Source organism: Terrapene carolina, unplaced genomic scaffold (genome assembly GCF_002925995.2).
Source record: "Terrapene carolina triunguis isolate 2854851 unplaced genomic scaffold, T_m_triunguis-2.0 Scaffold837, whole genome shotgun sequence".
Taxonomy (NCBI): domain Eukaryota; kingdom Metazoa; phylum Chordata; order Testudines; family Emydidae; genus Terrapene; species Terrapene triunguis.
The window spans coordinates 3,008,807-3,024,055 of record NW_020665188.1 but is presented as its reverse complement, the minus strand read 5'-3'; the positions used below and the strand labels follow the sequence as shown (position 1 = coordinate 3,024,055).

The 15,249-nt window shown below is 47.1% G+C and overlaps 1 protein-coding gene across 4 annotated transcripts in view; it reads left to right on the top strand.

Annotated features, from left to right (window-relative positions):
- The window catches only part of EPHB1 (EPH receptor B1), a 364,143-nt gene that overhangs the window by 92,876 nt on the left and 256,018 nt on the right, over positions 1-15,249 (top strand). For all 4 annotated transcript variants that reach the window (XR_003370240.2, XR_003370241.2, XR_003370239.2 and 1 more), the window contains exon 2: positions 250-314. Coding sequence is in view for 1 of the 4 variants with exons in the window: in XM_026660778.2 (XP_026516563.1) it covers positions 250-314 (65 nt within the window). In the remaining 3 variants the exon portion in view is untranslated. The remainder of the gene's footprint in view (positions 1-249; positions 315-15,249) is intronic.

Genomic DNA, 15,249 nt, shown 5'->3' with positions numbered 1-15,249 from the left:
CTGCTGGCGTAGATTGCATTAAGAATGTGGGCTTCAGAAACTGTTCAGTGTAACAGGGGATCCGCTGCATTATTTCGGAAGAGCTCCCAGGACCTGATCCTGCACCATCAAAGCCAAAGAGAGTGCTAGTCATTACAATGAGTGCCGAATCAGATACCAAATCCATTTGCAGTGTGTTTGTAATTTCAGTCTATTATCTGGAGTCCCTAGTAACTCATTTTGTTCTGATCCTCTTGTGTGTGCTCCTAGAAACCTTGATGGATACCCGGACGGCTACAGCTGAGCTGGGCTGGACTGCAAACCCTCCTTCAGGGGTAAGTGGATATGTCAAATTGTTGGCTCTTTGCATGTTTGTCAGGTCTTGCAGGCCTCACAGTCATTTTCAAGAAATGCTGATTTTAAAAACTCCTGAGTCCTTTCTACGTGGTGAAGACTGCCTTTCGCCCACGACAAAAATACTCGCTAAACAGCATCAGCAAAAATACTCACCACCATCTTTACACACACAGGAAGTGTTTTGGGGGAAGTTCTATGGCCTGTGTTATGCAGGATGTCAGATTAATGCTATGTCTATAGTACGGATCTTACAGCTGTACTGTTGCAGCTGCGCCACTGTAAGATCTCCTGTGTAGCCACTCTATGGGAGAGAGCTCTCCTTCTGGCATAATTAAACCACCCCGCAATGAAGCAGCGGTAGCTGTGTTGATGGGAGAGTTGTCCACAACGGTGCTTTTGTCAGTGAAACTTATGTTAGTCAGGGGTGTGTTTTTTCACACTCCTGACTGGCAAAAGTTTTGCCTACAAAAGTGCTAGTGTAGAGACAGCCTAAATCACAGTGGTACTTTCTAGTCTTAGCGTCTATGAATAACCCAAATTTCACATTTCATTTACTATATACAGCCAGTCACACTTCTCTATCCCAGCAGTGTCTGATCTGTGAACCACCAGGCTCCCTTCCAAAGGCAGGAACGTTGAGCGGGCACCTCAGTGTGATATGGCAAGGGTTAAATTACACTTGGACAGCTGGGCAAGGCCACTCTCTGAGCCTGACTCCCCAGTGGAAAGTCACTCCACCTACTCTCCCTCTCCTGGTTCAAACCCACCACAAATCCCTAGCCATGACATGCACAGCAGGGGCAGGTTAGGAACTGCTTGTCATCTTTCCAGTCAATGATCTATCCCCTCTGCTGTAAATTCGCTCTGTGCATGGCTCTTTTGCCTACTCTCAGATGGCATCAGCCTTCACTCAACTCACACGCTGCCAGGAAGAGGTTGGCTTTCAGAAACAGCTGCAAAGTGGAAGAGATGGGGTTTGATTTCTGTACGGTACCACCTTCTGCCCATAGCCATGGCATTCCAAAACATTTTGCAAAGCAATGAGTCAGAGTCTGTTGGTGCATTAACTGTGTAGAAAATTGCACAGCAGTAACCGTTGTGTACTCAGCCCTGGCTCATATACAGCTCGTGAGCACTAGAACCTGTTTTTCTGTGGGAGGGAATGTTGATTCATAAACTGGGGAAAGTGTGTGTGGGGGGGTGGCGCTGGGAAACTGGGGAGAAGGGAGGGAGAATGTGTTGGAGACAGGGGAATGGGGAGAGAGTGAGGGGAAAGGGAAGGAGGATATTAGGGGGCAGCAGATTGTAGAGGAGGTGATGAAATGGGGGTGGGGGGATATTGGGTAGGAGACTGAGATGGAGCAGGAGCCTGGGGAGGGAGATGCTAGAGGACACAATGGGAGCCAGATAGTGCTGGGAGAGAACAGCTTCCCCATCTCTGGTTAGAAGGGCATGAGGTACCCTCCCATAGAAAGAAGAAGACTGCCTATTTGGGTGTACGTCCCGGGCTGGGTTTGTCTATCTGAAATCATCCCTTACCACCAGTGTGGGGGGGATGTCTTCCTTCATAAAGGGGAAAACTAGAAGGCAAACCAATTTAATTTTCTGTTTCATGATTGGCTTGAATTTTTTTTGGACAGCTGAATCACCCTTTTTGACCTCCTTAAGGCTGGCAATTGCAGTCTTATTTTTTTTTTCTGAATAGATAACTCTGGTTAGCACAAGACATGGTTCACCTTCATTTATGTATGTGCAAAGCATGTAGACCTTTGTATCTGAGTCTGCATTTTCATATGGGTGACTTGCCAAGGAAGGAATAATAAGTAGACCCTTTGGTGCAGGGATACTTTTCAGCATGGGCTGGTCACTCTGTAGTTACATGTAGGCAAACTTTTGAAAGGCTCGTCAACATGGCTGCTAATCTGAGCATGCACTGGCAGGTTTGCTTGAGCAAATGCAGGATTTGCATGAACAAAATAGTGTGTCCAGTTGTTCACCTTATGCACAAGGCTTTCTCTCAGGTCCATAGATTCTGCCCTGGGTCTCCAGCCTTCCTTGCAGAGAGAAATTTGTTGACCCTGGTTGTAGAGCCTGTTTGTACTGCAGTAGCTCTAAGGTGCCCGATCAAGGAGAAGGGCTCATTGTGCTAGGTGTTATACAGATATATAAGCTGAGTGTGAGGTTTGTTCACCCTGAAGCCTTGTCTACACTGGCAGGTGGGGTATGGGGTATGCGTAGCTATGTGCCACTATGAAAAGCAAGCTCTGCCCCCACTGCAGTGTGTAGCTACACCCAGCAGTGAAAGGCTCTGGCAAGGGGACACTACACTGCTAAAACTAGCAGTGTAGATAGGGGATGCACTGCTTGGGCATGTAGAGAGCCATGTAGGGTATATACCATATGGTTCTGGAGTTTCTTTACTCACCTAAGCAGTGCCTCACAGTCTATACTGCTATTAATACTTGGGCTGGGCGATGCATGCATTGTAGGTACTCTACATGCTGCCATAAGTGAGCGTGCAGCGTAAACATACCCTAAAACATCACCTCTTATGTATGGGTTTTACCCAGATCCATTCCATGCATCCCTGGAGCCTCGCACTCTTGATCAGAGGCAAAGGAGGTGTGGGATTCCCTGCAAGCTCACACCCAGTGAAAGAGAAATCTGACTCTGCTGAAAGTAGCAGTGAGGGACCAGCAGCTCTGGCTAGAAGACCAAAGCATTAACTGTTCCAGAAGTCCTTAACCGCAGAAAGGCCTTGCAGGAGAACAAACCACAAGGAGCAACTAAACTTGACAGCTTCTCTTTGGGGGGAAAGAAATAGAAGTGTTGTTTCTTTCTCTGCCTCCCAGGTTTCCTTGTCAGATACTTCAGAACCGAGTATCTCGGAGGCCAGGTCTACACTACCGCGGTAGTTCGACGGCTGGCAATCGAAGTTCCGGGTTCGATTTATCGCGTCTGGTCTGGACGCGATAAATCGAACCAGGAAGTGCTCGCCGTCGACTGCGGTACTCCAGCTCAACGAGAGGAGTACCGCGGAGTCGACAGGGAGCCTGCCTGCCGCGTGTGGACCGCGTCTGAACCGCGGTAAGTTCGAACTAAGGTATGTCGACTTCAGCTACGTTATTCACGTAGCTGAAGTTGCGTACCTTAGTTCGAATTGGGGGGTAAGTGTAGACCAGGCCTCAGTCTTCCAGGGCTAAGGCTTGTTGTGTTAAATTAGATGGAATACCTGGACCCAAAGAGCCAAAAGTGTTTACGTACCCTGTCACCGTCAACATCAAAACGTTTTAAACGGGGTTTAGTAGAGAGAGCTCAGCTTGTTTTATACCATGGCAAAGAGACCATTAAACTCCTTTTTAACCTTGTGTGAAGGTGGATAGAAAGCTTGCTAGATTGTTGGGCTCAACGGGTAGTGATCAACGGCTCGATGTCTAGTTGGCAGCTGGTATCAAGCAGAGTGCCCCAGGGGTTGGTCCTGGGACCGGTTTTGTTCAACATCTTTATTAATTATCTGGATGATGGGATGAATAGCACCCTCAGCAAGTTCGCAGATGACACTAAGCTGGGGGGAGAGGTAGATATGCTGGAGGGTAGGGATAGGGTCCAGAGTGACCTAGACAAATTGGAGGATTGGGCCAAAAGAAATCTGATGAGGTTCAACAAGGACAAGTGCAGAGTCCTGCACTTAGGAAGGAAGAATCCCATATACTGTTACAGGCTAGGCACTGACTGGCTAAGCAGCAATTCTTCAGAAAAGGACCCGGGGATTACAGTGGACAAGAAGCTGGATATGAGTCAGCAGTGTGCCCTTGTTGCCAAGAAGGCCAACGGCATATTGGGCTGTATTAGTAGGAGCATTGCTAGCAGATTGAGGGAAGTGATTATTCCCCTCTATTTGACACTGGTGAGGCCACACCTGGAGTATTGCATCCAGTTTTGGTCCTCCCACTACAGAGGGGATGTGGACAAATTGGAGTGAGTCTAGTGGAGGGCAATGGAAATGATTAGGGGTTTGGGGCACATGACTTATGAGGAGAGGCTGAGGGAACTGGGGTTATTTAGTCTGCAGAAGAGAAGAGTGAGGGGGGATTTGATAGCAGCCTTCAACTACCTGAAGGGGGGTTCCAAAGAGGATGGAGCTAGGCTGTTCTCAGTGGTGGCAGATGACAGAACAAAAAGCAATGGTCTCAAGTTGCAGTGAGGGAGGTCTAGGTTGGATATTAGTAAACACTGTTTCACTAGGAGGGTGGTGAAGTACTGGAATGGGTTACCTAAGAAAGTGGTGGAATCTCCATCCTTAGAGGTTTTTAAGGCCCGGCTTGACAAAGCCCTGGCTGGGATGATTTAGTTGGTGTTAGTCCTGCTTTGAGCAGGGGATTGGACTAGATGACCTCCTGAGGTCTCTTCCAACCCTAATATTCTATGATTCTATGAAAGATAAGATAGAGTAAGGAAGAAAAAACAGTTGAAATGTAAAGTATGAAGTAAGACTGTCACTTAAACAGCATCTCTTGTTCTCTTTCCCTTGGGGTGGAGAGTTTTTAGAATAAACCCCCCTTTATTTAGCAGTCTCTTAGAAGGTAATAACTGTCTATCTGGGGGAAAAGAATAAGTGCATTGAAATGGGCAGGAGTTGTTGCTGTTTTTGTTAAGTCCAATCCTGTTCCCTAGAAGACAAACATGCACAAGAGGGGGGAAAAGACCAGCAAAGGGAGAAAATCCAGCTTCTGTCTCTGGTGTTACTTCTTACTTGAAACCTCAGTACTGGAAAAACACAGGATGTGGTCTTATCAGTGCCCCCTCTCCCCCCAAACCTGGCAGGCTTGTACCCACGTTGGGCTGCGTAGGGAATTGCTTTTAGTTGGCTGTCAGGTAACAGGCTTCCATCAGTGTTGCAGAAAAGACAGTTTTGTCTGGCTAAGCCAGATTCCTCTTAGACAGAAGGAAAAGCGGGGTGGGGGGGAGAGAGGAAGTAGTCAGGTGGAAAAGAAAAGGTCACATGGGGTAGAGGGAGTGACAATCTCACATCCCAGCTGGTGGTTGGGATTGAGCTGGTGAAGATGGCAGTGTCATTTGGGCCCCTCTCTGGCCCAGTCTCGTCAGGACAACCCACACCGCAGAGGTCACAGTACTCCCAGCAGATGGTTGGGATGGCAGCTGCTATAAGGGTGGAGCTGTTCTCTGATCTTTTAGTCAGTCAGTATAGCAGTAGCCTCTTCATCTGTTTGTCCAACCCAGCCAGCAGTTGTTGACTGACAGCTGCTTCTGCTAATTTCTCTCCCCTACCCCAGTCTTCTCTCTTTAAGAACACCAAAAGGGAGCAACAGGCAGACTAGCCCATTCCCTTCTTATTTTGTTCACTTTTTGTCCATTGATTTCCAGTCCCACACTCATGTTTACCAGACATGATCTTAACATAGTCCTTGAGTTATCAGCAGGGCTTTTTGTTGGGTCTAATTCAGTCTCGTTGTCTCCTGTGTGCACCTTTTTCTCATCATTTTTATAGGTTATTTTGGCCTGTTTTATAAACCTTCACTCACTTTTTACAGTTGAACTCACAGTTAGGGTAAACTTGTAGGCCCAATTAGTAGAGCAAGCCCTGGTAGTGAGGAGAGAGCTTTCAATAAAAGAGAGAGGGTGTTTTCTCACTTTCCTCTAGCCCAGGGGTGAGCAAACTATGGCCCAGGGGCCGCATCCAGCCCTTCAGACATTTTAATCCGTCCCTTGAGCTCCCGCTGGGGAGCAGGGTCAGGGGCTTGCCCCGCTCTGCATGTGCCGTGGCTCTGCACGACTCCCGGAAGCAGCGTCATGTCCCCCCTCTGGCTCCTATGCATAGGGGCAACCAGGGGGCTCTGCACGCTGCCCCTGCCCCAAGCGCTGACCCCACAGCTCCCATTGGCCTGGAACTACCTATGGACAGGGCAGTGCGCAGAGCCACCTGGCTGCCCCTCTGCGTAGGAGCCAGAGGGGCGACATGCCACTGCTTCTGGGAGCCACTTGAGGTAAGCGCCGCCCAGAGCCTGCACCCCGACCCCCTCCCGTGCCCCTGCCCCAGCCCTGATCCCCCTCCCGCCCGCCAAACACCTCAGTCGCAGCCCAGAGCACCCTCCTGCACCCCCAAACCTTCATCCCCAGCCCCAGCCCAGAGCCCGCACCCCAGCCAGAGCCCTCACCCCACCCCCCGCATCCCAACCCCCTGCCCTGAGTCCCCTCCCATACCCTGAACTCCTCATTTTTGACCTATCTCAGAGCCCACACCCCCGGCCAGAGCCCTTACCCCCTCCCACACTCCAACCCCCAATTCTGTGAGCATTCATGACCTGCCATACAATTTCCATACCCAGATGTGGCCCTCGGGCCAAAAAATTTGCCCACCCCTGTTCTAGCCCAAGGGTTCCCAGGAAGTCAAAAGTGAAAACGAGGAGAAAAACGCAGAACTACTGCCCTGTTGCTGGGATGATGGGCAACTGTCTGATTCCATGCCCAAAGTCTTACAGGAGAAAATAGGGAGAAGTTCTTTCTCCTGAACACACCTGAGAGAATAGGAGGGTGGTACCATTACTAGATCTTCCTGACCACATGATCACCCCAGGAAGAAGAAGCACCAGGAATTAAGTGGGCTGGGCACTGAAAGCTGTAGTATTTCAGTTCAGTCTAGAAAACTTATACCCCTGCACCCAGCCACAGAGCAGGACATCATCAGAGCTGAGTGAGATTGTCCAGCAGCCCCCCGAAACCTCAGCAAACAAGCTCAGAGCTCCTACCCTGTCCATAGGAGCAAGGTGGACTCCGTAGTGATATCCACGGTAGATGTTGTCTTGTTCTCTCTTGTAGCAGATGCATAGAAGATAACGTTTTCCTAAAAAGATGCTTCAGACCAGTATTGTTGACTTAGCCCTAAGAAAGGATGCTGAAGCAGCCACTACTGCTGTTACTGGTATGGAAGCATCATGTCGGTAGTGGTTCATCATTTTTGGCAACTAGGTGTCAGAGGTTGTGACTTCATGTGAAGCGCTGGGCATTCAACAGCTCTGAAAATTGGGCTAGGGTGTGGAGGAAACTTAAAAATGGAGCCACATAAAACCAGAGCCCAGTTTGTAAAACGTTGACCTACTTGTTCTGCCTTAATGTTACAAAAGACAGATATGATGTAAACTAGCCGCAGACATCATTACAAGATTTTACCAAGGGAGATAAGGGTCCTTTTACCCCTGTTCATACTTCCGCAGTGGCTAATTGTGGGTCATGTATAGTTTTCCCCTCAGTCTTGATCTTTCTATCTGAGCCTGTGATCTCTCAGCTGCCTGACCGTCTAGTAGAGTCTTTTATCAGGCACCTGAGCATTCTCTCTTGACAAAATATAAGGGCTCACTCAGCCAGGGGTGGATGGGGTATGTAGGTGTGGGGGAGAGAGAGAATGTATTATATCTCCATTCTAACAGCAGCCTATGGAAAAGGACTGCATGTCTCCTCTACAAACTTCATAGGCAACATCATATGTTTACAGGTCCAGGTCCATGGGCAAAGAATGAGTCCTCTGCTCTTCATCAGAGATCCTTCCAGCATAGCATATTGTAAGAGCAGCATGCCACCCTACCTCCAGAGTCCAAAACCATGGTAGACAGTGGGATCATTGTGGAGGAGGATGTTTTCTTTCCTTCCTCCCACTTAAGGAAATGGAGATACACACGTGTCCCCTACCCCAGTGAATTACTTCTCTTCTAAGGATCCTTCTAATTTTAACGGCCTCTCTTACCAGCACTGGTGAAAGCAGCATTGATTGATGCCAGCCTCTGTCAGATAATCTTCTGTCCTGCCTGTTTTCTGCAGTGTCCTTAGCAGCCATTGAGCAAATATCTTCCTGTCAACTGATTGGTTTTCTGTAGCATTTACCTAGAGTACGTCTGTTCCTCCAGAGGAGAAATAAAATCCGGTTCCTGCTACCCAGGGAGGGGTTTCTGTGGCACTTGATGGAAAGAGTTGGAGCTATAACCCTAGTGTTCTAACCAACGCGGGTGAGCTATTGCTGATCTCCCAATGGCTATTATGATGTCTCTAAACTAAGCGTATTGCTTTGGGGCAAGGACAGTGGACCTGATCTGCTTACATCAGTGTAAGTCAGGAGTCAATGGAGTTACAATAGTACAAAGCCAGTAACAGAGAATTGGGCCCCAGGCCTCTATAATACCTGTGTGCAGGGCCAAGCACACTGTTAGCACTTCTTAATAATGGCTCTTAGAACTTTATATGGGACTTGCTGGCACTGCCACTCAAACAGGTGCTACATAAAGCAAATTCTGTTCTGAAGCCGTGCAGTGGCTTCTTCCTGCCTAGCTTCCACTTGGATGCCCATGGAAAGAGGACTTGGTCTATGGCACAGTTGGCTGTATGCATTTGACTTGATACACAGAATTGTATATCAGCCACACAGACGTACTCCTTCAGATAGATCTTGTCCTCAAGCTGGCCCCCAGGCTTCAGAAAGATTTTCCACATACAGAGAAGTCTCTGAACTCCCTTCCCCCCTTTTCCTCCTTCCAGGTAAACCACTCAGTTAAGTCACTGTTCTCCATCCTCTCTCTCTTTCACTCTCTACCGAAAGGCTTGTAATTAGGAAACATTAGCAGGCTCAAAACAGCTTTCATACCTGGAACATCATCCATAATTGCACTCAGCAGTGCTCTTCCCTGGCTATTAATGTCACTTTTATGAAGTAATGAGGAACAAAACACCCTGAGGCACTTAAAACATCTTTCTTATACAATACCAGTCTTTGAGGAATGGAAGCATAAAATAACCTGACTCACATTCCCCTGACAGAGAAAGTGATAGACAAAGACAGGGACAGAAAGACGGCGGGGGGGACGAATCAGTTAGGAAGACTGGCTTCAGTTTAATAGATGGGTATAACAGATTGATAGCTATAGGGTTACAGTGAACTAGATACTACAACAGAGGTGGTACAGAGGTAGGCCAGTGAATGCATGGTGAGATGGATGGCTACATTAAAGCAATGAAAATATATAAGGACAGATCATGGTTATGTTTTATCTTGGTGGAAGTTTTCAATCCCAACTGAATCTAGTTGTGTTTTACAGCTGGCTGCTAAGACTACTTCAGTAGGCAGGGGTTGTACATAAGTGCAGTTACCATTTGGGTTCCTGCAGCCTTCCTCCTGCCCCAGTGGTCCGCACCAGCATTTCACAATCCTCTAACCTGTGATCTTGCATTCTGATCACTATCTGCTTCTTATTTTGCCCTCCCTGGAGTCAGAGTTAATTTTTTCTGAGGCCTCCAGCGCCCAGGCCCAGGCTTTCAGAACTGCTCAGCTCCTATTGAGGCACCAAAACAAGGGCCCCGACTTTGATTTTTGTGAGAGGCGCTCAGTGTGGGCTCTTGTAAGCATCTCGCCTTTGTTCCGATGCCTATTCAGGAGCTGAGTGCTTGTGAAAATCCAGCCCCCGTAGCTGGTATTGACAAATTACCAAAATGCTGACAGGAATAGCAAATGAAAGGTAGCTGGTAATCGCCCCTCATAAGCAGGTACTGTGGAAGCCCTCAGGAGGCAGGTGCAAAATGTGCATTATGAAATGCAGCATGGCAGAACAAATCCTTTTTCTTGGGCTAGAGGCAACCTGTTCCATAGGAGACTCAAGTTCATAATGTCTCAAATTCATAGATTCTAAGGCCATAAGGGCCCCTTAATATGATCTAATCTGACCTCAAGAATAAAAGAGGCCACAGAACCTCACCCAATAATTTTTGCATTGAGCCCATAGTTTCTGCTTGAGCTAGAGCCTGTCTTTTAGAAAGAGACCCTATGCTACTTCGACTCCCAGTGATGGAGAATCAACCACCTCAAGAGGTAAATTGTTCCAATGGTTAACTACCTTCCCTATTAAACATTTGTACCTTATTTCTAGTCTGAATTTGTCTAGCTTCAACATCTAAGTGTCGGCTTATGTTATGCCTCCCTATCCTAGATCAAAGAGCCTTTACTATGAAGTACTTGTAGACAGCGCTCAAGTTACTATTTTAACCTTTTCTTTGACAAAATAACTAGAGCGAGCATCTTTAGTCTCTCACTGTAAGGTATTTTTCCAGGCCTTCAATTATTCGTGTAGCGCCTTGCTGAAGCCCTTTGAATTTTTCATCATTCTTTTTGAAGTGTGCACACCAAAACCAGCCTCAGTATTCCAATAAAGCTCTCACTGTCATAGAGAGAGGTAACATCCGTATATTACCTCAAAACCAGACCAGAGTGGTGAAATGGTCAATCCAGTTTGGATGCCAGTCTATGCTAAACAGTGTATCCTCCTGTTCCCATGCCTACTTGAACATTTAAGCAATATTCTTTAAGTATCCTCTTGTAACAGCACAATCTTAGTCTTTTGTTCAGCTTAACAGCTCTCAATAAATATGCGTAAAGCAGGTTTGTGCAATTTCCTGGCCAGTCCAGGTGCTGGACGTCTGCACAGCAGTAATAAAATGTATCCAGATAAGAGTTATCCCGAATATTGTAAACTATATTGACTTATGACCTCATAACTCATGCATGCAGCTACAGCTCTTTCTCACAGCCTGGTCGCTATGGGTGAAATTATTGTCCCATTGAAGTCAATGAGAATTTTGCCCATGACTTCAGAGGAATTGGTTGGAAAATGGTTTGGTTTTTGCCAGAAAAGCTTGACAAAAATTGAATATTTTTTTTTGTTTTCATTAAAACCCCCAAAACCGAAAATTTTCAATGTTAGGTAACCGAAAACAAACTTTTTGGATGAAAATCTAAATTGTATGGCTAAAACCTGTAGAAAAGAAATATATTCTGGCCAACCACTCACATTTGGTTTTCAGATTTTTGGTTTGCAAATGGAAAAATTGAAAATGTTCAAGGAAAGCAGGTACTTTCCATGAAGACATGCATTTAGTCAGAACCCAATATTCTATCTAAAAAGAAGTTCAACAGCAAATGCAAATTCAAGCAACCCTATCTCTCAGCTATGCTAAGGAGCAGTTGGGACAAAAGTGGCTCCCGTTTATCCTGTCCAGCTGAGAATCAAGAGGAAAGGCAAGGAGCATGTGCTTGTGTGGCTAGAAGAGGCATTGCTGATCTGTTTCTCACAGCACCAGCCCAGTGGGACACACACAGCTTGGGTGTCTGCTTATCCTTTAAAAATGGTTCCCTTGGATCCTTGGATCTTTAAGCCCAGTGGAGAGTGTGGGGTGTGTGCTTTAAGCCTCTGGGTTTCAGTTTTGAGGGGCATCACTTGGCAGCTTTAACAAAGCCACTTCACACACAGTTGAGCCCCTTCGGTATTTGGAAAAGACAGAAGAAAGCTGGTGAAGAATGTAGAGAGTGTGGGGGTGGCAAATGATGCAGGAACATAGGAGCAGCCAGATGGGGTCAGATCCGAAAGCCATGTCATCGTAGGTGCTGCAGCCCTGGGCTTGAAGTGGTTTCCATCATATACGGGATTTACAGTTCGGTTCAATGGCGCTCAACCCCCGTGCACACACTGTAAAAATTGTTCCAGCCCCCTGCATGTCATCCAATGTCATATCTCCAACAGTGATCAGCACCAGCTGCTTCAGAGGAAGGTGCAAGAACCCTGCAAAGGGCAGTTAGGGAATAACCTGCCTTCAGGGAAAGTTTCTTCTAACATCATCCGTGGGGGGCTGGTGTATACTTCAGAGCATGGGGACTGATGTCCCTTCTAAAACTCTTGGGTTTATTTTTAATACTTGTTTTAGCTCTGGCTGTTGTTTTTAGCTTCTGAGTGTTCAGACCTCTTTTCGGATCCTGCTAAGCTCCTGGACTCTCACCTATCTTTGTGGCAGTGAATTGCAGAGGCGAACTGTGCATTGTGTGAAATGGTATTTCCTTGTATCCTTTTTTAATTTGCCACCTTTTTGGTTCCATGGAATATCCCTTTTCTTTGTGTTTTGCGACAGGGTTAATAGAAGTGCCTGATCTGCCTTCTCTGTACAAAACTTCCCTGCACAATTCAACACTGGAAAGAAGTTATTGACATGAAACAGAGTTTTCCCTCAGACGGACTGACAGGAGATATATAGACAGATAACTAAGTGGATGGTAAACAGATACTTGCATGTAGACGAAAGACAGAACAAGTGGATAGGTAAAAATGACATATATAGAGAGACAAACATATGGATAGACTTACAGATACAATACACAGACAGGGGCTATAGAGAAGAGAGAATTGACTAAGAGAGTAAACAGAATAGATAGCTAGACCAGTGGTTCTCAAACTTATTACATTGTGCCCCCCTTCTTTGAGTCTGTAGTAATGTACACCCGGCCACACAAATACATAAACGTATACATCCGGTGGTGGTGCTTCACTTGAATCAGTTTTGGTTTCTTTGTTTTTCACTTGAGCTTTTTTTCCTGTTGCACAAATGAGCCAACAATCCATTGTAATAAGAGCAAAAGCAAAATGGCGATTGTGGTCCAGGCTCACAATTAAATGTGCACACTGCGTCGTAGCTAACAGGTTAACATATAGATGGCAACAGCTCTGTATAATGCTATGCAGGCTTACCAGGAATCTGTCAAAATGCACAGCACCATCTGAGGGCCTGATAGGTCTGGAGGAATGAGCGTTGCTAGTTATTCATTGCTGTGTGTAAAATGTACACAGTAAGATTCCCCCCACCCTTCTTAAAGCTTCTCATATCCCCCCCCCAATACATTCTGGCCTCCCTCTCCCCCAGGGAGGCCTGCCCCCCAGTTTGAGAACTTCTGATCTAGACAGATGGATATAGGTATTGATAGACAGATGGGTAGAGAAGAGAGAGAAAACAGAGCTGGGGCCAGGGTGGAGAGAGCAGAGAACATATATTGCCAAATGCTGCCCATTGACACTAGATGTTTCATTGGGGTGGCACAGGGGTAAGCAGAGCAGTATGTAGATCAGAGTCACTTGCTTGGCCAGCTCTCAACTCTTTTCCCAAAAGTTCTTTTCAGACCCATCCTCCACACCACTTCCTCCCCATGATACTGCGGGGAACCGACTTGCATTCACTGGATGACTTTGTATGTTTCTTTCCATCTCTAATGGCTAAGATTAAGATGTGATTGCCCATCGCTCTCCCCAACCCTCTCTTTCCTGCTCCTTCTTCATGCTCCCAAGCTCTCGCTGCTGCTTTCAAAAAGCTCTTGCCATCTCTTCCTCCTTCCTGTCTCCAGGGATTGTTTGTGCCTCCTTTCCGTGCAGACCAAGTGAGTTACTCTCCCTGCATCACGCTGGTGTTTTCTGATGCTGGCCTGACGACGGCTCTTCCCTAGAACTCCACTAGCTCTCACTACCAGAGCCGCACACATCAACTCGATTACCTGCAAATCTTCATTCCTGGACATGCCCTTAAGACTGGCTTTACACAGGTTGTATTAGAAACAAGGTTGTCACAGGCTTAAAACTACAGTGTAGGTATTACTATGCAAAGCAACCATATGACGTATCTATGATTACCATTTTTAGGCCGGATCCTCAGCTGATGTAAGTTGAAGTCTGTTGCCTTGGGCTACTTTGATTTATACTAGCGGAGGGTCTGGCCCGTTGTGTTTAAGAGGTAGCTGAATGGAGCAGGATTTTTCTGTAGGTAGACAGACCAGTGTAGATATACTATGTGTACAATATAGATCTGCCATACACTAGTTGTTCTTTAAATGTTTTATGCATGGCCACAAGTTATTTGCAGCATTACTACATGATAACGTGGCACAAGTACCGTACCTGTATTTTACACCAGAAGGTGAATTTATTTCTAATGGCAGGAGCTGCCAGGATGTTTCAGCTCATGAGGCATGTACATATCCCCACTAAAATAATAAGGACCAAATTTGAGTCCCTGGTAGCATAGGTTATGGTGCCTGCAGCAGGAAGGACGGAGGGATTTTCAAAGTGGGAAATCCCCAGAGGGGAAGTGATCCCTCTAGAATAAGCTCGTTGGCATGTGTTGGCACCAAGGTGCTGTGAAGAGTGCCTCCAGTGCACAGAAACAGCCGCTAGCCACTCCCTTGACTTGTTTCTACACGATCCATTCAGGGTAAGAATGACAGACTGCATTCAGCTGACAGCTTTGGATAATCACATGTGTGAGCCGTCGGAATAATGACAGCTGAATAGCACGGCTCTTGCTGCTATGGTTACCAGCCAAGCTCTTTCCCCGGTTTTTCTTTGCTGTGCGCTGTTGTTGTTGTTGTTGAGTTGGCTCCTGGAATGGGGAGAGGGAGGGCCCGGGGAGGGGAGCCAGGAGGTGGAACAGTCCATTATACTCTCTTTAGGTCTCCCAGCTGGAAGGGTTTTAAAGCTCAGCAGAGACAGGGAAGAGCACTGACTTAATCCCCAACGCCCTGAATTATTTAAAAGGATCTTGTCGAAACAATGAATTTGTGGCTGTTATAGTGGCAACAACAGACACAGCTGTTACAAAGGCCACAGGGATACTCCCCAGGCAGGAGCTGGTGCTGCTCGATGCCTACTCACAGGCCTGGCAGAGCAGAGGGGAAGGGCGGGCTCCATGAACTGCTGGAGCCTCTTCCAGATAGAGTTTCTAAATCGTGTGGCCTATGTCGCAGCTACCTGCTCCCTCCTTCGCTTCTGCAAAGCCTAGACAGCAGTGTGAACAGGACGCCATTCATGCCAGTGGAATCCAGCAATGGTCTGGACCTCATGCATGGGGCTCTATTGGAGAAGCAAATTCCCCAGCATGTGTGGCTGCATGCGAGAAGCAAGTTCTTTCCTGCACCTGAATTTGCAGAGACCACTTCCCCCCCGCCCCCATGCGCCCTGGTGCTCTGCAGACTCATATTCCCACACACGCCCGGCTCTGCCACCCAGACAGGGCCGGCTCCAGGGTTTTTGCTGCCCCAAGCGGGGCAAA